The sequence below is a fragment of the Prinia subflava genome, chromosome 31, assembly GCF_021018805.1.
Source record: "Prinia subflava isolate CZ2003 ecotype Zambia chromosome 31, Cam_Psub_1.2, whole genome shotgun sequence".
In the NCBI taxonomy this organism is placed as follows: Eukaryota; Metazoa; Chordata; class Aves; order Passeriformes; family Cisticolidae; genus Prinia; species Prinia subflava.
The window spans coordinates 1,243,864-1,266,836 of record NC_086277.1 but is presented as its reverse complement, the minus strand read 5'-3'; the positions used below and the strand labels follow the sequence as shown (position 1 = coordinate 1,266,836).

Below are 22,973 nucleotides of genomic sequence, written 5' to 3'. Positions count from 1 at the left end.
CTGGGGGGGAAGTGACCCCTCCCTCCGATGCTTTTTAAGGTGTCCCCCAGGGCGGTGGGGAAATATTGCTCGGGGACCCTCCAGTGGCACTTCAGTGCGGAGATGCCTTTGCAGCCCCCCCGGGACCCTTAGAGCCAGGGAGGATGGAGACCCTCAAGTGCACTTTGGTGGGGCTGGGGCCGTGTGGGGCCCACTCGGTCAGTGCCAGGATGCAGCTGCATTCTCAGCTCCTCGAAACATCCACCCCATCAGGAGGGGAGCCCCAAACACGACTGATCTTCTTAGAGCAGACCTGGAGTCCCCTTAGGAGTGTGTGGGATTCGAAGAGGGCAGACCCAGCCCTGCCATGGTCTGAGCTGGTGGCACCAGGGCACAGGAGGGTGGCACAGCCGGGATGGCACCCGTGGGGCAGGATGTGGCTGGGGACCACCAGCAGCTGCGTTGATTGCAGGAGGCAGAACAGGGCCCGGGACTCCCCAGCCCTGATGAACCCGGGTTAGCAGGGCCAGCCCCGGTGCCGCTGGGGCGGCAGCTTCGCCAGGGATCCGAGCGTTAATTACCTCATTGCCAGAGTCCATTACCGCTCCCCCCGGAGCAGTGAAATGGAGAAACTTCGGCAGCAGGGAGGGGGGGATGAAATCGATCGCGGGGTGAACCTTAACTCTTCCCTGACCACTCTAAGGGGGAAACTGAGGCACGGCCACGCCCACGGGGGAATTTGAGGCATTGCCACCCCATGAAGGAATCTGAGGCACTGATGCAGGAAAGTCCGCCCTGTTTGGAGAGGGGGTGTCACCACCACACGTGGTCTCTTTTGGGACATTGGTCTGCGGCAATCTCCAGCATGGGGCTGGAAAAGCTCAAGGTTGTAATCTAGTTCCTTCCTCAAATTAGATAAGAGGGAAAAAAGGCCATAAATCAGCTTGGGCAGTGATTAGAGACCCCAAGGAAGCAGGTGAGGGGCTCTGCCAGACAGGCTGAGGTCGAGCAGAGCCAGGCCCTGCCCATGCCAGCTCCCCATTTCCCGGGACAGGACCCTTGGCAAAGATCCAGGGCCAGCCAGAGGGGCCCGACCCCGCTGCAGGGCTTTGGGGTGCATTACAGGCTGGGAGCTGTGGGGTGCTGGCAATCACATTTCCTCCAGTTGTGCCACATCCACTGGGCATAGCCCCAAACCCCTCTGCACCCACCACAGACCCCCTGACTACTCCCACCTTGTGCCGTGCCTCAGTTTCCCCTGCGACCCCACTTCCCTCCTGCTTATCTTGGGTCACAGGGGGTAACAAAGGAGCTACCATGGCTCTGCCTGCGCTGCCTAATTATCCAGATGAAATCAATTCAGCTCCATTATGGTCAAATCCAGGTCTCAACCATTACCAAGGCGGCTGGAGAGCCCGAGGAAGGATGATGGAGTGGATGCTACAGGGCATGTGATAACCCCCTGGTTCCGATGAGAGGACACAGGGAAAGGGGGGATGTCACTCTTTTGGGGGGATGGGTGTTGGCTTTGTGCTGCCAAGTCCCATCCTCCACCTGGAGCCCTCAGGCTCCCCAGGCCAGGGTGTGGCACAAGAACCCCTGGAGTGCTGCCCAAGGCGATCCTCATGGCACAGCCAAAACTGTCCCTTTCTGGGCTGGGGATGAGGGCACGATCCCTGCACCGGGCCTGGTCCCTGGGTACAAAACACATTATCCCAGGCATGTGTACCCCAGGCTCCTGGGCACGCATCATCACTGCTGCATCCCAAGCACAAACTGTCCCCACACCCTGGGATCCCTGGGACAGCTGCTCCTCTCCAGCTCCTCTCCCCCAGACAGGGAAACTTCCCTGATGTGAAAAGCCCCTCTTTCTCCCCCAAATTCCCCCATCCCACCTGCCCATCTGTCACCCCGGAGCACGCAGGGGCCAGTGCAGGGGAGACACAGTTTATTATTGACTGGTTTTGCTGCAGAGCAGGTGAGCACGGGGCATCCCAACTCCCCCGGGAAAGCTGAGCCCCCCAGCTCCTGCACTGGTGTGGATCCCGTGCTGGGGTCTCCCAGCTCTGCCCCCCCGAGCCGACCCACATCAGCCAAGAGCCTCCATCCTGGCACTGTGGGAATGCCAAGGAGCCAGACAGGGCCACAAACCGGGGGCCACAGCCCTGAGGGTCCCCCAGTCCAGCCCTCCAGCCCCCCCGGGAGTGGGCTGGCATTTTGCACTATAAATAAGGTCTCAGGCTTCTTCCGCCTTGGGGCATCAGTCCAGGGCTGTGTGGGGCAAAGCCATGCCCCTGGGCAGCAGGGTGGGCAGGGGAAGAGCAGGGAGCAGAGGGGGGCTGGGGGTCCCCACTCAGCCCAGGATGTCCAGGTAGACAGGGGGTGCCTTGACGAGGGCCTGGAGGCGGCTGTGGATCTCCTTGATGGGCTGGCGCTGCTGGGGCTCCCGGTGCCAGCAGCTCTGCATGATGGCGTAGACCTCAGAGGGACACGTGCGGGGCCGCTCCAGCTCCCGCCCCTGAGTGATGCACTCGATGGCCTGCAGGAACAGGGAGATGGGAAATGGGATCCTCTGCTCTGGGTACCCCTGGGGGGCTGTTACCACCCTCCTTCCCCTGCTCGCTCACCTCGGTGTTGGAGAGCTGGTACCAGGGCTGCTTCCCGTAGGTGAAGATCTCCCAGAGCACCACGCCGAAGCTCCAGATGTCGCTCTCGGTGGTGAATTTACGATACAGGATGCTCTCGGGGGGCATCCAGCGGATGGGCAGCATGGTCCTGCCCCCCACCTGCCCAGAGCAGGGCTGTCAGCAAGGCAGGAACCCTCCCACTTTCCTTCCCCATCCCTGACGCCACTCATTAAGCCCCAGGTTAGATGTAAGGAAGAAATTTTTTACTCTGAGGGTGGTGACGCTCTGGCACAGGTTGCCCAGAGAAGCTGTGGCCGCCCCATCCATGGAGATATTCAAGGCCAGGGCTTGGAGCAAGCAACCTGTTCTATTGGAAAGCGTCCCTACAGGTTGAGCTGGATGGCTTCCAAACATCCTTTCCAACCCAGCCCATTCTGTGGTTAAATATGGATGGAGAAGGGGTGGGAGGCAGCAGCCACGGAGGAAAATTGAGTGTGGCCTCCCAGCCCATCACAGAGCAGAGAAGAGAGAGGGAACAGCTCGAACAGCTCACCCGGTAATAGTCAGTGCTGTAGATGTCCCGGGACATGCCAAAATCCCCGATCTTCACCACCAGGTCGTGGCCCACCAGGCAGTTGCGGGTGGCCAAGTCCCGGTGGACGAAGTGGAGGGAGGCGAGGTAGACCATGCCCGAGGCGATCTGCGTGGCGATGTGCAGCATGTGGCCCAGCGCCAGCGGCCCCCGCGGCTGGCCCGGGCCCTGCTCCAGGATCTTGGCATCTGGGCCGTGGGACCTGCGGGGCAGAGGGGCTGCTTGGAGTGCAGGACGAGGGTGGGCAGAGGCAGGGAAAGGGCTGTGCTACCTGGACAAGGGAAAGGTGCAAATCTAGAGGAGGGGAAAAGGGTAAATCTAGAGGAGGGGAAAGGTCCTCACAGATACCAGGCACTTGTGTTCACACACGCCAGAGAAGGGTGTGCACATGCGTGTGCATGCACGTGGAGGAAGAATGTGCACGTGCACACACACACACACACACACATGTTCATCCTCCCCTGGCACACAGGCACACAACGGAAAGGCATGGACCTGAGACCACGTGTGCCAGGGAAGGGAGTGCACACACATGCACAGAGGGGAAACGTGCTCACATGTGTATGTGCACACAGGGGAAGAGCTGTGCTTGCGTGCGTGTGCAGGAAGGGTTACACACTCACAGGGTAGAAGTGCGTGTGCGCACCTGTGCACACACATGGGGGAGGGCGCACACACCTGTGCACACACGTGGGGGATGGCACACACACGGGGTAGGACACACGCATGTTCACGCACATGGGGAAGGGCACACACACGGAGGAGGACACACGCATGTGCATGCACACGGGGAGGGCACACACACCTGTGCACACACACGGGGGAGGGCACACACATGTGCACGCACATGGGGGAGGGCACACACACATGTGCATGCGCACGGGGAGGGGCACACACACGGGGGAGGACACACACGCATGTGCGTGCACACGGGGGAGGGCACACATGCATGTGCACACACATGAGGCATTCCCCGCGCAGAAGGCAGCGCGTCAGGGTGGAAGGCAGCGCGTCAGGGCGCACAGGGCGGGTGTGAAAGCGGCAGCGCGTGTGAAGTGGGGCGTGCGAGCCCGGCCGGGGGCCAGCGTGGCTCCGGCCGCCCGCAGCCCCTCGGTGCCTTTGATGCCGAGCGCGGCTGACAGCCCGGCCGGGGCAGCCGCGGCCGGGGGCTGGGGGAGCTCTGCTCGGCAGAACCATTAATGCCAACTCCCATAACAATAATCATAAAAGCCACGTCTCAGAGCTCCTCGCGCGGCCACTAAAGCGATGCCTCTGGCAGCCCCCCCCGTCTAGCAGCAATACCTGGGGGGGCAATCGAAAAGTCTCTGCTTATTCCAGCTGATGGCCAATCTCTCTCTATTTAAGCCTCTCAGACAGCTAATCTAATCAATATTGCAAGGAGGGCTGCATTAGCAGGGAGCAGGCTGGCTGCGCTGATGGAGCGGCAGATGGGGGGCTCCTGTCCCCCCCCGTCCCACCTGAGGAAGCGGTTGAGGTCGCCGTGTTTCATGTACTCAAAGACCATGATGAGGGGCTCGCCCTCCGTGCAGACGCCGTAGAACTTGACGATGTGCTCGTGCTGCAGCACCGTCAGCAGCTCGGCTTCGCGTTGGAAATCCAAGCGGGCGCTTTCCGTCACCTCCTTCAGCGCCTGCCGGGACACGGCATCAGCGGCACCCCCACGGATCCCCTCATCCCCACACCGTGTCCCCTGCTCACCTTCACAGCCACCAGCATCTTCTCCTGCTCTGGGAGGAGGTTGTAGCACTCGGCCAAGAAAACCTTCCCGAAGGCGCCCTCGCCCAGCTCCCACTTCAGCACAATGTCCCGCCGCTGCACATGGTGCACGCCTGGGGGGACCCCCACCCGTCAGTGCCCCCGGGTTGGGTATGAGCATGGGGGGCTGCTCGGGGACCACAGTCCCCCACCCAACCCTTACAGGCATTGCAGAAGTACTGGGGGTTCTCAATGAAGTTGCTCTTCAGCCCCTCCAGCTTGCTCTCAGCCGAGGAAAGGGGGCTGCTGCCGAGGTTCATGAAGTGCAGGGACATGGCCAGGTCATCCTCTTGGGCCAGCACTGCTGAGCCTTGTGGGGACAAGGACAAGGCCATCAGGGGATCCCCCAGCCCCCCCAGCCTGTACAGCCAGTGCCAGGCTCTGCCGAGCAACCCCCTGCTCGTCCAGCCCCTGGGGGCCAGGCAGCCCGATCAAAACCATTTAGAGGCTGAATCCATTCCAGGAGTGAATTAGCAGCTGCTGCCCATTCTCCCAGAGGGGCCAACACCCCTCCACGGGTGTCCCCCCACCCTTGGTCCCCACCCACTGTCCCTCTTGCCACACCTGCGACCCAACTCAGGTGCCCACAGCCCCGGCTGCCCCAGGGGTGTGGGGACCGGGCTGTCCCCATGTCACCGCCCGAATATTGAGTCACCAGGCTGGAGGAACTCACGGTTAATGCCAAACTTGGACCGGCGCCCACACTTGTTGAGCAGGATGAGCATGACAGAGAGGGAGAGGCAGGCGAACACAGCCAGCGCCACAGCCACTGAGACCTGGTGGCAGCGAGGGCAGGGCTCGGGTCGAGGTCCCACCCAGTCCCTTTTCTCAGCCCGTGGGATGGGAACAAAGCTGTGAGATGGGTACAAGCCCCAGGAGATGCCACAGGGGAAACGGAGGCACTGAGACTCTGTCCTTCATCCCCATCATGTACTCCCATCCCACTCGGTGCTGGTTTGGCTGTCCCCTAGGGGTTTGTCCCACCCTCTTGCAGGTGTCCTGGTCCTCCCATCCTAGACTGCAGAACATCTCACCCCAAATGTGTGCTCATCCGTTGTCTCCACAGGCCCCTCCAGCGAGCTGTTCCTGGTGCCTGGGGCAGGGAGAAGGTGTAGGGTGAATGTGGCGTCCCCATCCCCTGAAGTGGCCCTGGCAAGGACCTGGACACCCCAGGATCAGCCCTGGGGGGTGGGTGGAATGCCCAGTTTAGGGGGGCTGGGGCAGCAATCCTGGCCACTCACCCAGTGGGGACAGAGACACTGGAGCAGTCCAAAGGGAGAGAAGGGAGAAACACTTGTTATTCCTCAGGTGGGAGTACCCCATCCTTCCCCCTCTCATCCCTGGGGAAACTGAGGCACACCAGGGCTTGTGCAGACAACAGGCAGAGCCCAGTACAACCCGTTCTGCACACCAGGTGTGACACAGCTCCTCTGCAGGACAGAGGAGACCCCAGGCAGCCCCCACCTGACACCTACCGGGGATGGGCTCCTCAGGGCTGAAGCTGAAGGGATTGTCCATGAACCGCCCCTGGACGCTGCGGGCGGCCGAGCCCAGGGGGTTCTGGACCACGAGGGTGTAGTTGCCATTGTTGACGTGGGTGGGACGGTTGAGCTGGAGGCAGCCATGGAGGATGGTGGAGTTGTGCTCGTACTCCATGATGAGGGTGTGGATGTAGGGTCCCTCAAGCAGGGTCGAGCCGTTGAAGAGCCAGTGGATGCTGGGGACGGGATTGCCATCCACGGAGAAGGGGATGCACCAGGAATGCCGGGGGATGGCTTCGTCTAGCAGCAGGATCATGGGGGGAACTGGGAGGGACAGAGCTGGGTGGGTTCCTGAGCCAGACCCCCTACCCAGCCCCCAGCCCAGCCCCTTCTGCACTGCTCACAGGTGACGTTCAGCATCACACTGTCCTCTGCCGGCCCTGCCACGTTCTCTGCCCGGCACGTCAAGTCCTTGTGGTTGAGGTAGAAGGAGATGTTGTTGATCTCCAGGACGATCTCCCAGTCTGAGAGCTGCATGGAGTACCAGGACAGGATGAGCAGATGACACCCCCCAAGCCTGGCCAGCTCCCACATCCCCCCCATGCCCACCCCACCAGTGAGAGAATGCTGGGGGAGGTCAGTGCTGCTGGGAGGGCCCCCGGCCATACCCCTGGAAGGCTGAGCTTGCCTTGGTGACAACGAGCAGCTCGGGTCCCACCTCGGGGACCACCCACTCTGCAGTGGCCGGAGGGTCAGCACTGATGTGGCAGGTGAGGTTGACACTGTCCCCTTGGCGCAGCTCCACCTCGGAGGGCTCGATGTGGACGGTCGGGGGGTCTGTGGGGGCAGGAAGGATGAGCCACCCTGTGTCCCACGCTGTCCCCAGCCCAATGGCTCAGGACAAGGGATAAACTCAGGAGCCAAACCCATCAGGGTCCCCAGGCACGTACCACAGGCGTGGAGAACCTGGCTGCCCAAGGGCACCAGCACGCTGCCCTCCCAGCAGCTCAGAGACTGGTTCCCCAGTTCGGCCCGGCTGCTGTTCTGCCACAGCTGCAGCCAGCGGAGGCTGCAGGAGCAGTTGAAGGGATTTCCCACCAGGATGCTGAGATGGGGCAGGGAAGAGAACACAGGCTCAAAAGGGCTCCTGGCCCCACACATTTGTGTATGTCCCAGCAGAGCCAGCCAAGGCTGCACCTGGGCACTCCCAGCCCCTGGCTTTGTCACACGTGCCCCATGTGCCACCCCTGTCCCTGTCCCCACACCCATGGATGTGAGAGCCACCATCTCACTGCGTCCCCAGCTCTGTCTCTGCCTCTGTGTTACCTGAGGGCACACCCCCAGTGGGAGATACTCTGCACCCACCTCCCCTCTCTCCCTCATCACTCACAGCTCTTGCAGGGACAGGTGCTGGAAGGTTTTCCAAGAAAGGCTTTGCAGTGCATTGGAGGAGAGATTCCTGTTGGGACAAACCCCTCTGGTCACCCCTTCCTGCTCAAACTCCCATCCAACAGCACCCTGCTCCACAGAGGGTCTGGCTGTGGCACAGGGCAGCACCGGTGCCACTGCTATCACACCGTGACCAAGCAAAACCAGCTCTGCCAGACGTGCCACCGGCCCTGGGGCACCTCCCTGCACCCCAGGACAAGGTCCTCCGGCTCTCGGGGGACCCCTCCCACACCGGGGCAGCACGAGGCTCCCGGGGGTGGCAGCTGCCCGCGCTCCTGCCCGGATCGATGGTTTCCCACTCAGCAGCAGAGCCCCGCCGGCCCCCCCGGCCAGGCTGATGTGTCCGCGGGCAGCGGGACCGGAGCATCGATCCTGCCCGGGCATGGGGACCGGCCACCCTGCACGGGGCCAGCGCCCGCGGGGACGGGGGCTGACCCCCAACAGGGAGAGGGGGCTGAGGGGGGGAAGTGGGGAAGGGGAGACTCACACGTGGCTCAGCCTGGGGGTGTCCAGGAAGGCATCGGCAGAGATGTGCTGCAGCCCCGACCTGGAGATGGTGCTGGAAGGAGAGGAGGGCTGAGCACCTGCACTGTGCATCCTGAATCTCCATTCTGGGAGCATCCCCTGTGACTGCTTGCAGTGGGATTGAGCTCTGGGGATCCCCCCATCCACCAGCCCTTCCCTCCCCCCATTTCCCTGAGCAGGGACCCCTCCCAGGGGTGCTCACAGGTTCCTGAGGTCCCGCAGCATCTTGGTGTCAGCTCGGGTCAAGGTCGTCAGCGCCTGCTGGTTCTCAATGATGCTGGAAGGCAAAGGAGGGGGGTCAGGGAAGCAGCCCAGGACCCCTCATGCCTGGGGCTGCAGGCAAAGCGTGGAGTGAGGGGAGTGAGAGGGGCACAGCTCTCCCACTCCCCAGGCTGTGCCTGCAGTACAGCCCACAGCCAAGGATGGGGACAAGGACGGAGCTGAGCTGCCCCCACTGTGCCTCAGTTTCCCCTGGGATGAGCTGGGAAGATGAAGGGGATGGCAGCAGGCGATCCCAATGGTGCTGAGCCCCCGGTCAGTGCAAACTGTGCGGGGTCAGGGCTGAGCCACTGCCTGGAGCCCGTGGTCTCACCCACAGAATGAGTTTGCTGAGTCTCAGCCCCATTCACCCTTTGGGTCCCCACCTTTTCTCACACCCCATGGTGTCCTGCACTGTGACAGGGGCACTGCTGTCACTGTCCCCCCACCCATTTCTCGAAGCAGGAGATGAAGAAAATTCCCTTTGGGAGCAGGTGCAGAGCTTTTCCCTGCCCCACCCCACAGGCTGCTCCTGCGAACCCCAAATCACAGGGGCTGGTTAATTGGGGTTCAGATCCACACCAAGGGGGTTTTTGGTCCCACTGACCCCGGTGGGAATGGGACGAGAACAGCTGGGGCAGTGGGATGGTTGCAGGTCTCTCGGGGACCACCATCCCCACCACCATCCACCCCACCCCACCAGCAAACAAAGAGCTGGCAGCGCCTGTGGCGCAGCATCCCCTGGCACGTGGGGAAACTGAGGCACAGAGACACTGCAGCCAGTCCCCAGCAATGCGGCACAGGCAGGGCTGTGGTGGGGGAAACCCCAGGAATTGGGGCACTTTGGTATCCTGCAGCATCCCGCCCCCCAGCACCCTCCTCATCTCTGCTCTCTCCAGCCCTTGTCTCCCCACCACACATCCTGGAGCAGAGGAAGGAGTGGGAGTGGAGTAGATACCCCAAACCAGCAAATTTGGGGTGTGTCCCTCCAGCATGCCGACCCACGGGCCCCAGGACACAGTGACAGCCCCAGAGGAAGGGGACAAGCGGCTCCCCACGCCCCTGCCCTGCCCAGCACGGTGTGGGTGCTCCCAGCCCAGGGTCCCTGCTGCAGCCGTGGTTGGCATCGCCGCAGGAGAGGGTGAAGGGCTGCCCCCAGCCCCTTGCTTGATCCCGGGGGGATGCTGCAGCCCCCACCCCATCTTTGCAGCCCCCAATGCCTCCCACCAAGCAGGCACTCTCCCCACAGCGATCCCAGCCCACCCGGTGATCCCTGCTCCAGCCCAGCCCCGCCATCCTGTCCCCGAGATAATCACCTCCATCCGCATCACCCACTGCCCAGTCCCTCAGCTCTGCTGCCCCCAGCCACCTCACCTCATCCCCCAGCTACAACCATCACCAGCCCCATCACTCCCAGCCCCTCTGCCTGGTCCCCAAAATCCGTCCTTCCCAACCCCATCATCTCCATCCCCGAGCTCTGTCACCGCCAGCTCCATCACTGCATCCCTCAACCCCGTCACCCACCAGAGGACTGCCTGGTCCTTGAGCTCTGTCACCCACAGCTCCATGGCCCCCATCCCCAAGCTCCGTCGCTCCCAGCTCCAGCGTGCTGTCCCACCACTCCCAGTCCCTCTGCCCGGTGTCTGAGCTCCGGCCCCCGGCCCCATCGCCCCCGGCCCCACTCACACGTCGGTGAAGCTGCCGGTTCCCAGCAGCGCGGCCAGGCTGCCCACAGTGTCGGGCTCCCGGCAGAACAGGATCCCGGCCCGGGGGCAGCGGCAGGGCCGGGGGCAGGGACCGGCAGCGCCCGGGGCTGGCAGGGACAGGGGCAGGAGCAGCGCGGCCAGGCAGAGCCAGGCGGGCAGCGGCGGCATCGTGGGGCCAGTCCCGGGGCCGGTCCCAGTCCTGGACCCGGTGCCGGTGCCGCTGCTGCCGGTGCCACCCTCCCTCGCACTTGCCCGGCAGCCCGAGCACGGGGCCGTGCGGGGCTTAAAAGCATCGCAGGGACCGGCCTCCCGGGAGGGGCCGGCGGCTCCCCCCGCCCCGGCACCGCCCCCGCCCCGGCCCGAGACACCCGCGGCCGTGATTCACCGGCACCGGGAGGACTCCGACCCGGGAGAGGGGGATTCCGCACAGGGGCACCGACCACGGAGCCCGTCTGTGCCCTGCCCGGACCCCCGCACCCTGCCGGTGCCCCGCCTGTGCCCTGCCGCCACCCTACCTGCACGCTGGCACCCTACACCTGCACCCCCAGCCCCACCAAGCGGATCCATCCCCCCATTGGAACCCCCAGAAGTCCTGGGGCACACCCGTGCACACGCACGTACACACAGACACCCACACCCGCTCCAGAACCTGGCTCACAGCGGGCTGCAATACAAGGGACAGGGCTCATTACCATCCCGGGAGCCACCTACCGTCCCCCAAGCTGTCACCCCCCCCGCCGGTGCCCCCAAATCTCGAGGCATGATGGGCTCTCCTGGCTCAGGCTCTTCCCCAGCGCCCCGTTATGTTGGGGCACAGAGATGCTGGGGACGAGGGGACGTTTGGTGGTACAGTGGCTCTGTCCCCAGCTGTCACCTCTGACCAGAACCCAACCTCGTCCTCGTCCCCGAGGTGGGGCAGGACTGGTTTGCACCCCCCGCCCTCCCACAGTGTTCCCCATGCCCAGCCGGCTGCTGGTTTTCCCAGAATTTGCTCGGAAGCACGTCGGGGGTGGCTCATCTGTGCGCTGAGTTCCGTTCTCAGCCTGTGCCCTTCCCCCGTGCCTCGCCCCCGGCGCATCTCCACCGCCAGCCCTCAGTGGCACCCATGGGGCCACGGTTCCCTTGGGGTGACCTCCAGTGGGGCCCCACTGGACACCCCAGCAGCTGCCCCCGGCAGAGCGGACCGGCGGCTGTTGCCACATCCTCCCGAATTCCACTGCCTTGACGTTTTTCTCAAGAAACGCCCCCGGCTCGGGCACCGCAGGGCAAAGCCACAGGACGCGGATGGGGCTGGCGGGGTGCGGAGTGGGAAGCTCCGTGTGCCGCCCCCCTGCCCCGCGACCCCTCCAAGCCAGGCACTGCCACAGCTGAGCTCCATCCCCTTTATTTGCTCTCAGATCAGTGACGCCCCTTCCGTGGACCAGCACGGCCTCGGCACTGGTCCCACTGCAAGGGACTGGGGAGAGATATCAGGGTAACCCCAGGCTGCTCCCGCTGCAGGGCTGCCCCGTGACTCAGTTTCCTCACCTGTAAAAGGTGTGGGGATCACAGGGGTGGCTCACCTGGTTGCCAGGCAGCTGGGGAGTGATGACAGAGGCAGGTTGATGGGGGACCCCAAATGGCAAACCCTGCTACCCATTCCCATACCCACATTATCCCACCCCCCCTCAAAAATAAGTAAGGAAAGACAGGGGTGTTCTCCTCCCAACCAGCAGTTCCCCACTCCCTCCCCCCGACTTGGAGCACCCCCAATTTATTTTCAGGGAAAATGCATCCCATGGAAAATCATGGCATTGCTGCCACCCTCTTCCCAAGACACTCCTTGGCTGGGCCCTTGGAAGCAATAAATAATGCAGGGGGGTCCCAGCAGGGGGGGGTGGCTGGAGAAGGGTGTGGGGTGCAGAGTCCAGTGGGGGTCCCAGGACACCCCAGGGTCAGAGTGAGGCTGTCCCGTTGGGGAGCCGGCCTGGGCTGTGGTCCCTGCATGTGGGCAGGGGGGATGCAGGGGGTTCATCCTCCTCGGGGGATGGATCCGTGTCGGTGTTGGAGGGTTCTCCTGAGCCGTGGTGGCCGTTCTCGGGGCTGTAGAAGAAGGAGAGGGTGCGGAAAGCAGGTGCCATGTGGTCCTTGATGCGCTCCAGGAGCTGGACGAAGGAGGGGCGTTGGCGTGGGTTCTGTTGCCAGCACAGGCACATCAGCTCATGGCTGCAGAGAGACGACACCGGCTGGGTTTGGGGGCTCCAGCCCTCAACAGCCCTCCCAGCAGCACGCCAGACTTCCCCACAGCAGGGAGGGGGTGTGAGAGGTGTCCCCCAGCACTCACAGTTTGTCGGGGCAGTTCTCGGGCCTCTCCAGGATGCCGTTGTCCATGACAAAGCGCAGGACCTGCTCGTTGGACATGCCCTGGTAGGGCTGCTCAGCCAGCGTGGCGATCTCCCACAGCACCACCCCGAAGGACCTGCCGGGCACCGCTGCTCAGCCGGGGGATCCCCAAACCCCCCCGGCTCTGCCCACCTCAGCACCTACCAGACATCAGACTGCGTGTTGAAGATGCCATCCTTGAGCGCCTCGGGGGACATCCAGCGCACGGGGAGCAGCCCCTTGCCCCCTTTCCGGTAATAATCCGTCTCATAGATATCCCGGGTCATGCCAAAATCTGGCGGAGGAGGAAGAAGAGGGGGAGGAGGAGGAATGTGCGAGCAGCAGGAGGTGCAGGGCTGGCACAGCCCGCCCATCACTGCCCACCCACCTCCAATCTTGACAGTGAAATCCTCGGACACCATGCAGTTGCGGGCAGCCAGGTCCCGGTGCACGAACTTGTTGGCGTTGAGGTAGGCCATGCCGTCGGCGATCTCCCCCGCCATCTGGATCATGTCCTTGAGGGACGGCGGGGGCAGCCCGGGGTTGTTCTGCACCGTGCACAGAGTCAGGGCTGGGGCAGGGGCACACCAGGACCCCCTGGAATGGGGTGGGGGTTGCTTTTCCTGGCACCTCACCAGCCCCTCACCTCGGCTTCAGGCCGGAGCGAACGCAGGTAGCTCTTCAGGTCCCCACGTGTCATCAGCTCCATGATGACCAAAGCTGGCTGGCCCTGGGATACGACGCCCAGCAAACGGACCTGCAGGGACAAAGACAGCTGGCATGTGAATGGCCAGACACCCCGTGTCCCCTCCCTCTCCCTCAGCTGCCCACCTACCACATGGTGGCACTTGAAGGCTTTCATGACAGAGGCCTCGTTGAGGAACTCGATGCGCTCCCGCATGGTGGCCAACTCGTTGACTGTCTTCAGGGCCACCTTGGTCTCCTCGCCCTCCGTGGCCAGCCCCAGCGCCACCCCCTCATACACCATCCCGAAGGAGCCCTGTCCCAGCTCCCGGATCACTGTGATCTTCTCCCGGGACACCTCCCACTCATCAGGAATGTACACTGTGGGGTGAGTGGGGATCACCCCATCCCCAGCACTGTACCTAACCCCATCTGCATCCCCACCCTCATCTTCATCCTATCCCCATCCTCATCTCCATGTCATCACCATCCTAGTCCCCATCCCCATCCCCATCTCCATCCCATTCCCATTCCCATTCCCATTCCCATTCCCATTCCCATTCCCATTCCCATTCCCATCCCCATCCCCATCCCCATCCCCATCCCCATCCCCATCCCTATCCCATCCCATCCCATCCCATCCCATCCCATCCCATCCCATCCCATCCCATCCCATCCCATCCCATCCCATCCCATCCCATCCCATCCCATCCCATCCCTGTCCCCTCCAGTGTGACCCCAGCACAGAAAGGGCTCAGTGGCCCTTTGGGGTGGCCCTGTCTGTCCCCACATCCCCACATACTGTCCGAGGCGCTGAAGTACTCAGGGTTGACGGAGGCGTAGAGAGTCCCGCTGGGGTACCCGTCGTTGTTCCTGTCAGGGGTGGGCAGTGCTCGGAGCTGCTGCCTCCCCCCAGCCCTTCCCAGCTCTGGCTCTGCCCCATCCCAGCCCAGGGGGTGCAGGGGGGTCGTTACCTCTTCTTGTTGTAGAAGAAGACAAAGACGGCCAGGCAGGAGATGAGCACCATGAGCACCACAGGCGTGACGGTGAGCAGGACGTAGAAGCTGCTGGACTCTTCCTCAGCTGACAGGAGCAGGCGGGCGTGGGTCAGGGTCCAGCACTCATCCCACCTCACGTGGGACCCCTGTTCCACCACCACTGGCCAGAGAGGGGGAGCCTCCAGGTCCCCAGACCCCTGTTTGCCCCATCCCAGAGCATCCCTCAGTCCTGCAGATCCCCCAGTGCCTCAACTCCTCAATCCAGCAGCATCCTTGGATGAAGGACGGGAAGAAGACCAGCCTGGCTGAGCAGAGGTCTTTGGCTGGAACTCAGGGAGACAGGAGAGGTTCTGACCTTCAGAAGAGGGGGTGGGAAGTTCAGGAGGATCTGAGGGAGCTCAGGACAAAAATGAAAATTAGAAGAGCCAAAACCCAACTAGAACTGAATCTGCCATAAGAGACAATAAAAAGTGTTTTATAAATCCATCAGTACCCAAGGGAGAGCTGAGAAGAAAGTGAGTACTGGGTACCACTGAGGAACCTCAAATCCTGGGGTCAGTTTTGTATGACCTCTCATGACAAGAAAGACCTTGAGGGGCTGGAATGTGACCAGAGAAGGGAACAGAGCTGGGGAGGGGTCTGGAGCACCAGAAGCACCTGGAGGAGGTGAGGGGGTCTCATCCTGGAGAAAAGGAGGCTCCAGGGGGACCTTCTGGCTCTGCATAACTCCCTGACAGGAAGGCAGAGCCAGGTGGGGGTCAGGCTCTGCTCCCAGGGAACAGGGACAGGACCAGAGGAAATGGCCTCGGGTTGCACTAGGGGAGGTTTAGATTGGGTTTTGGGGAAAACTGGAAAGCATTGGAGCAGGCTACCCAGGGCACTGGTGACATTTCTGTCCCTGGGGGGATTTAACAGACGTGTGGATGTGGTACTTGGGGACATCGGTCAGCGACAGACTTGGCAGTGCTGAGAGAACAGTTGGACGTGCTGGTCTTGGAGGCCTTTTCTAACACAAATGATTCTGTGATTCTGCGATGCTCCAGTGTTTCAGCCAGGATCATCCCTCAGTCCCTCAGCTTCCCAGTCCAGCGACAACTCCCACCTTCAGCAGCCTGGCCCAGTAGCATTCCCTGACCTCACATGTCCCATCCCAGCAGCCCAGCCCAATTCCCCAGGGTCCAGCAGCACCCTCTGAGTCCCAGCTCCCCAACCCCACAGCCGCCCTGCTCCCTGCCTGCCAAGGTCCCTGTTGATGTCCCCCTGTCCCCCACAAGTACCTGGCCCCAGAATGTAAAACTTGATGAGCCCTGTCCACGAGCCATTGCCAGCCAGTGAGGTGGCCCGGACCTTGGCTGAGTAATTCCCTGGCTGGAGCAGAGCCAGGTGGACACCCCCGTACTTGGAGTAGCGGTGGCGTGAAACGCAGACAACAGTGGTGACCTCCTGGAGGGGACAATATGGGGGTGGCAAAGGGGCTTCATCCCCCCACCAGCCACGTGTAAGACTTGGGAGAGAGATGGGATGGGATGGGATGGGATGGGATGGGATGGGATGGGATGGGATGGGATGGGATGGGATGGGATGGGATGGGATGGGATGGGATGGGATGGGATGGGATGGGATGGGATGGGATGGGATGGGATGGGATGGGATGGGATGGGATGGGATGGGATGGGATGGGATGGGACAGCACGGCACAGCATGGCACGGGTGCTGTGCCCCTGTTTACCAGACCTGGAAGGGCTGGGCACAGGGATGCCCCAGGGGGTTCTCACCTCACTCTCCCGGCTGTACTTAATCTCATACTTGAGGATGAGCCCGTTGGGATTCCTGGGCTCTTCCCAGCGCAGCAGGACACTGTTCTTGCCCGCCGGCTCCCACGTGACGTTCCCAGGAATGTTGTCAGCTTGCACTGGAGAGGGGCACAGAGGGATTCAGCTCCTGGGGGCATCACCTGGACCCCAGCTTGCTGCCAGTCCCCCATCTCAACAACATCCCAGCACATCCCAGCATGGCCAGGGTGGGGTTTGGAAGGGAGGGGGCTGGGGACTCACACTCGGGCATGGTCCTGGCGAAGACGAAGGTGGCGGCGCTGCAGCCCACGGTGTTTGCGGCGTGGTTGCAGGCGTGGATGTCGATGCGGTACTCGGTGAAGTGGCGCAGCCGCGACAGCACCGCCCGGTCACGCACCACCTTGTCCTCGAAGATCTGGAAGTCAGGCTTGGGCTCGCCTCCGGGATTGCTCGGGGCCAGCGGCTCTGCTGAGGAGGCGTTGGCCGGGGATGTGACGGCCACCACGTCCCTGCGCTGCTTTGGAGTCCTGCAGGACGTGGGGACAAGAAGCGGTGGGGAGTCAAGGCCTTGGGATTGTCCCCCAAAGTTGATCAGGGGAGGGGAGATCCCCCCAGGCTGGTGTGGTCCCAGCTCACCTCTGCGGGTTCTTATTAATGGATGTCACCTTCCAGGGTGGCCTAAGACAGGGGGAAATCAGTTAAAGGGTCTGCCAGGAACAGCCACTGGATCCTCCACCCTGGCAGACCCACACACCCAGCTTGAGGGAGCCCCCCAAAGCAGGGACCCCCACCAGATGGCACCTGGGGATGGTGATGGAATTGTGGAGGAAGTTCTCAAACTTCTTCTGGAAGGACTCGGCTTCGCTGTCCATGTGGAGCTGCCCGTCGGCGGGGCGGCAGGGGCAGCACCTCTCCTCCGCGTCCTGCTCCCCCTCGGGACCGTCCCCAAACCCGAAGCGCGTGTCTGCACTGCTGGTGGGCAGCTTCAGGCCTGTGAGCAGCAACGGGCAGGGCTGGCAGAGCCTGGCTCAGTGGCACAACCCCTGTTCTGCCCCTGCCCTGCCTGGCCTCACCTTTGTGGCAGTAGTCGTTGATGTAGAGCTCCATGTCCTCGGCCAGCTGCTGCCACAGCACCAGGTAGTAGACGATGTTGCCGTTGCGTTGTGTGGGCGGCTTCCAACGCACCACGATGTGGGAGGAAGAGTTGGACATGGAGATGACATCCCGGGGCACCGTCGGAGCTGGCGTGACACAGGGGTGGTCAGTCTTTCCTGGGGGTCCCCCACAGGCATCCCAGGCCCCCTGCCAGCCCCTTACCTGCTGGCATGGTGCGGATGTAAACCACTTCGCTCTGTGCCCCATAGTTGCGTCCTTCCTCGGCTGTGGTGAGGGTGATGGCACGCACGAAGATGGCGTATTGGGTCCAGGGACGGAGGTTGAGCAGCGTCACCCCCGGCTCCTGCTCGCTGCTCAGTGGCAGGTCCACATCCAGCACGTTCCAGCTCTGGGCCCCACAGGCATCCTGCCCCACATACTCAGACACGTTCTGGAAGGGTCTGTCCCACACCAGGCATCAGAGAGGGTCCTGGGACCCCTGGGTGTCCGGCAGGAACAAAGGACACCATAGGCTGGGATTCCCAGGCCCTCCCCAATGCGGACAAGGAGGCGACAAGGACCACTTACGACTCCTTGTAGTAGACAATGAAGCTGAGGAGGTCCCGGTACTCGGGGGGCCGGTACCGCTCCCACTTGAGGAAGATGCGATCAGACTCGGTGACGTTAGAGATGAAGCGCAGGGTCTGGGTCTTACCTGTGGGGAGGAGGCAGGGCTCAGGCAGAGGGTCACGGCACTGCTGGTTGTCCCCATCCCCGTACTCACAGGACGCCCGGTCCCCATTGGTGCGGGGGTTGATCTCTGCCTTGTTCTGCCGCCCCTTGGTGCCTGTCACCTCCTCCATGCGATAGATCTCGGCCAGGCACAGCTTGGGATTGAACGCAAAGTACATCTTGCCCACAGGGATGGAGAGGATGTGGTGGCTCCAGTCCCAGAGCTGCTGCAGGTTCTGGTTGTCCAGGACATACAGGGTGTAATTCCTGGGGGAGGAGATGTGGATGGAGACAGTGGGCAAAGGCACCTTCAGAGCCACATGTCCCCCCCAAACCCACACCATCCTCACCCATCCACCATGGAGTCACCACGGATCAGCTTGAGGTTCTTGAAGAAGGACAAGGAGACGAGGGCGAAGGAGTGTTTGATCTTCAGGAAGCCCGTGATGGTCTCAATGAGTCCCAGGCTGCTCTGCAGCTCCGAGGCCAGGTTATCTGGGAATGACACACTGCATGTACTCAGGGAGAGGGGCACCTCCCCATTCATTCACTCTGCAAGGGAAAAGACCCCTTCCTCCTCCCCCTGCCCTCCACAGCAGCTCTCCCACTCGGGGTGGGTTTGGTGGGGCCAGGTCTGGCACTCACAGCCCCGGCGGATGTTGAGGATGAGGTTCCCCTCGATGAGGGTGCAGCCCCCCAGCTCCTGCGCTGCCTGCATCGAATCAATGGTCTTGGTGCCCACCTTGCACTCCTTGGGACACAGCCCCTCGCACTTGTGGCAGAACATGCTGTGAGCAGAGCGACAGGGACGGGACGTGAGCCAGCCAGCGTGCCACCACCGTGCCCGTGCCCGGGCACTGGGGGCACCTCTACCTGCTCTCGTTCCTGGTGTATCCCGAGGGGCACTCGGAGAGGCACTGCCGCTGGTGGATGACGAACTTGGAGGCGTCGCGGGGGTTGTCGGAGACCTTGCGGAGGCTGGCGCAGTACTCGGCGGTGACGCAGCGCCAGCCCTCGTACTCGTAGGTGCGGGGTGGGCATGAGGGCAGGCAGTGCCCGTTGAAGTGGAAGTGGCGGCAGGCGACGCAGGCCCGGTGGTCGTGGGGGCGGCCGCAGCCCCCCAGGCACTCAGCGTGGCAGCACTCGCCCGCTGCCGTGCACGCCGAGCCCGTGCCACACGGGCACACTGAGAGGGGAGACACAGCCCGTGGGCACGGGGAGCAACGGGCACAGACCCCAGCCTAGGGCACAGACCCCAGCCTCGGGCACAGACCCCAGCCTCGGGCAGTACGGCTGGGATTGGGGTTGGGAGAGGTGGGAAGGACTTGGGGGGCTGCTGACATCCCCCAGGGCTGAGGAGTGAGGGTGGGATAGAGAGATGGATGGAGCGATGCAGGGATGGAGGGATGGATGGGGGGATGAAGGGATGCAGGGTGGGAGGGATGTGGTGATGGAGGAATTGCAGGGATGGAGCGAGGGATGGATGGTGGGATGAAGAAAGGAGTGCAATGCAGGGATGGAGAGATGAAGGGACAGAAGGAGGGATGTTGGGATGTGGGGATGCAAGAATGGAGGGAGAAAGGGAAGGATACAGGTATGCAGGGAGGGATACAGGGAGTTGGGATGGATTGATGGAGGAGTGGATGGAAGCATGGCAGCACTGATGGAGGGGTGCACAAAGGGATGGAGGAATGGATGGATGGCCAAGTGAGTGGCTGGCCGGGCAGATGGGTTGATGGGTGGCTGAGTGAGCAGCTGGACGGGTGGATGACGGGCTGCATGGAGGGACAACAGGACAGACGGATGGACAAGGTGGGGCTCGGCCCATGCTGAACCCCCATGCTAAACTCCATCTGCCCAGTGCAGCCAGGCCAGGGCCACAGCCGAGCTTGCAGCCCTGATAAGGATCTGTGTTTATAGTACATATTTCATTACCAGGTCTCCTGTTTACAGCAAACGAGCTCAGGAGGGGCCTGTATTTACCTCGCTGCTGGGAAAACACAGCAGCCCGGAGCTGGCCCCTCCTCGGAGGGTGATACAGCACGGATCTGGTTACCCCACCGTGCTGCCGGCACGGCACACTCCCAACAGCAGGGGAGCCACAGCCACACTCTGGGCCTGCCATTCCCAGGTGGCTCCACCAGCCTCCTCCAGTGCCCTCCCAGTTTGCCCCATGGTGTAAACCAGCACCATCCCAGAGAAGCAGCCGGCATGCCTGGGCCCCGTGCTGCCAGCACCCACCTTTCTGGCAGTAGCTGGAGGTCCAGCAGCGATAATCCAGCTGTCCATTGACACTGGTCTGCACACATGGCTTCTCCACATCCAGGATGCCTGGGCAGACGTCGGCACACTCTTCAGCCAATTTATTGCCAATGATGTAGGTGCTGTCCCCAGCGTCGGGCAGCAGCAGCCCCCAGTCAATGGTGGAGAGGTGGCAGAGCTCCTGGTTGCGCTCAATGCGCACCGAACCACGGAGGATGTGGCCCAGGCTGTGCAGCCCCACGTCCCGCAGGTGCGGCATCTCGAAGATGACCAAGGCGTAGTTGAAGAAGAGGTTGGTGCCGCGGATGACGGAGAGGTTGGGGAAGAGATCCCTCAGGCTCTCCAGCCCGTAGACACGGAAAAGGAGCAGGTACTCCGTGATCATGAGCAGGCGAGGGAAGCTGAGCCCCCGAAAGTCCTCGGCGCCCGTGGTGAACATCAGCAGGATCTGCAGGTTGCCTTCGATGATGGAGCAGTTCTCCAGCTTCCGGAGCTGGGAGACGTCATTGCGGATGTCCATGCTGCCGCAGACTGGGGTGGCGAGAGGGGGACCCCATGGGCTGCAGGGACGGGGCAGCCGACCCCCACCCCCACCCAGGGACCCCCAGGTGATGCTCACGGGGGTTTAATTTCCTGGTGCTGCCTGTCAAGCATGGCTGGAATTGGTTTGGGCAGCTGGGGAGATGCGAGCGGCTCTGACAGCAGCCGGCGTGCTGCAGCTCTCCGGGGCACGGCGCGTCCATCAGCAGTGATGCTAACGAGCCCTGGCAGGCCGGGCGCCTGCCCTGCCCCATGTCAGCCCCAGAACCACGTCCCAGCCCTGCTGCCCACCCTAGGGGAAGCTGTCTGGGGGTGCAGATGGCTTTTCCCCTCCCCTGAGTTGTGGGTCAGCTGTGAGGGCTCACGGATCTCCCCACTCATGGACACGCAATTACCCAGTGAGTGGCAGCTCCAGCAAGGCTGTCCCCATTAACTCTCCCTCGTGCCCAGAAAGATAATGGGGCATGCAAGGCTGCCACAGGTGCCCAGGTGGCACTGCCCCAGCCCCACAATGGCTCTTCTGAGGCTTTTCCACCCAGAAATGGGCAGCATGAGCCTCAGCACCTCCTGCTCCTGATCCCGGCACAGATGTAAGAGCCAGAATAAGCAAAGAGCTTCCCACTGGCAGCATCCCCAGCCAGAAACCAGCTCCAGTCCTGGAGGGGTGTGTGGGTCACCGCTCATCTGCCTGCTGCCAGCCTGGGCCAGCAGCTCATGGCCGTGTCCTTGTGACCTCATGCCCAGTGGCATTTTTCCCCTCTTGGTGTCACCCATGAACTGTGGGCACTGTGGTCTCGTGGGCACTGTGGCCCCGTAGGCACTGTGGCCCCGTGGGCACTGAGGCTCTGCCAGCTGCCCATAGCCCCTCATTTGGAGCTCTGTCTCCTCCCGTGAGGACAGGAGGGTCCCTGTGTCCTCCTGTGGGAGCAGCCCTGAGTGAAGCACCAATCCCGAGGGTCACAGCCCCCACTGCCACCGTCCCCTCCCAGACCTTGCACAGCCACCCTGTAAGGGGAGAGGGTCCCAGACAGAGGACAGGGCTCCCAAGTGGGAGCAGGCACAGTGACCTGTGTTCCTTGGGCAGCTCTCGGATGCTTCATCCGCTTTCTCCATTGCTCCCATCCCCCAGCACAGCCCTCGGTGATTGGGGAAACTGAGGCACGGGTGGCAGGGAGAGGGGAAGGCAGGACAAATGACAGACTCTCCTCGTACCCCCAGCTGTCCTCTGTTGTGGCCATGAGACCCAGGATCCACAGCCGCCCCCTCCCCACCACAGCACCCCCTCCCCAGCCTCTCCCACCCCAGCAGCTGAGAGGGAGCACAACTCCCAACTCCTGTGACAATTTTCCACCATCCCGGTGGGGCTGAGGGACCGATGCCCCCATCTCTGGCCAAGACCCGCTACACTCCCCTCATCCCATCCCAGCCACAGGGGGGTCCCAGGCTCTGCCCCTCCTGCCCAAACGGGGGCTCTGCAGCACTGGGGGTTCTGCCGTGGGGGCAAATTGAGATGGGGAACACTCAAAGAGCTTCATCCCTTGCAGACCCCCGAGCACAGGCACCACCACGCAGCCCCCGCCCCAGAACTGCCCCAGGCAAGCCCTCCCCACCCCGCTCCCAGCACTTACTTTCGGAGGGAGCCCACACGGGGGGCACTGGGAGGTGGCCCAGGAGCAGCAGCATCACCCCCAGGCGCGGGGCACCCAGCGCCCTCGGCCGCATCCTGGAGCGGGACCTCCAGGGCCCCGTGCCCGTCCCACCTCGGGCTCTGCTGCACCGCGTCGGGTCTCGCTCGCCGTGTCCGGGCGGTCCCCGGGGAACGCCGGGATGAGGGGGGGGCCCACGGACCCTGCCCGGACCCCGCGGCCCCTTCACTTTTGTTTTCGGCTGCCGCACACAAAATATTTAGCCTGACAACTGTCAGGGCCAGGGCCAGGGCATGTTTGGGAAATAGAGAGGGGGAAAACAGGGCGGCCCCCCCGCGCAGGAGCGGGTGGGAAGGAAGAGCTGCCTCCTGCCTCAGTTTCCCCAGCCACAGCAGGAGGATCCAAGCTTCTCTGGCAGGGGGGCGCCAGGAAAGCAGCCAGCAACCCACAGAGACCCCCGGAGGCAGCA

The 22,973-nt window shown here is 62.8% G+C and overlaps 2 protein-coding genes across 2 annotated transcripts; both read right to left on the bottom strand.

The window, feature by feature from the left end:
• Positions 1 to 2,068: 2,068 nt before the first annotated feature.
• On the bottom strand, positions 2,069 to 10,561 carry NTRK1 (neurotrophic receptor tyrosine kinase 1). The gene is made up of 17 exons (XM_063420365.1): positions 10,374 to 10,561; positions 8,632 to 8,706; positions 8,392 to 8,463; positions 7,846 to 7,914; positions 7,406 to 7,560; positions 7,144 to 7,292; positions 6,860 to 6,986; positions 6,450 to 6,779; positions 6,216 to 6,233; positions 6,009 to 6,067; positions 5,648 to 5,750; positions 5,138 to 5,284; positions 4,918 to 5,048; positions 4,677 to 4,849; positions 3,160 to 3,400; positions 2,607 to 2,765; positions 2,069 to 2,518 (listed from the first exon to the last, which is right to left on the bottom strand). The coding sequence occupies exons 1-17, from the start codon at positions 10,559 to 10,561 to the stop codon at positions 2,333 to 2,335; spliced, it is 2,382 nt and encodes a 793-aa protein (XP_063276435.1). The 3' UTR covers positions 2,069 to 2,332.
• A 1,649-nt stretch (positions 10,562 to 12,210) lies between these two features.
• INSRR (insulin receptor related receptor) lies at positions 12,211 to 22,738 on the bottom strand. Its single transcript, XM_063420333.1, is given in 21 exon segments — positions 12,211 to 12,598; positions 12,717 to 12,851; positions 12,920 to 13,049; positions 13,143 to 13,302; positions 13,401 to 13,511; positions 13,590 to 13,819; positions 14,241 to 14,311; positions 14,413 to 14,521; positions 15,714 to 15,879; positions 16,212 to 16,348; positions 16,491 to 16,756; positions 17,031 to 17,178; positions 17,252 to 17,470; positions 17,547 to 17,785; positions 17,913 to 18,039; positions 18,109 to 18,323; positions 18,407 to 18,551; positions 18,702 to 18,844; positions 18,924 to 19,242; positions 20,298 to 20,849; positions 22,487 to 22,738. Coding segments are annotated over 21 exon segments (3,987 nt in total). The 5' UTR covers positions 22,581 to 22,738; the 3' UTR covers positions 12,211 to 12,327.
• Positions 22,739 to 22,973: the final 235 nt, after the last annotated feature.

Coding starts and splice junctions, on each gene's coding strand:
- NTRK1 (XM_063420365.1), bottom strand. CDS start 10,561: ATGCCGCCGCTGCCCGCCTGGCTCTGCCTGGCCGCGCTGCTCCTGCCC. Junction 8,707..10,373: donor ACCGGCAGCTTCACCGACGT/GTGAGTGGGGCC, acceptor TTTGCCTTCCAG/CATCATTGAGAACCAGCAGG. Junction 8,464..8,631: donor CTGCGGGACCTCAGGAACCT/GTGAGCACCCCT, acceptor CTCTCCTTCCAG/CACCATCTCCAGGTCGGGGC.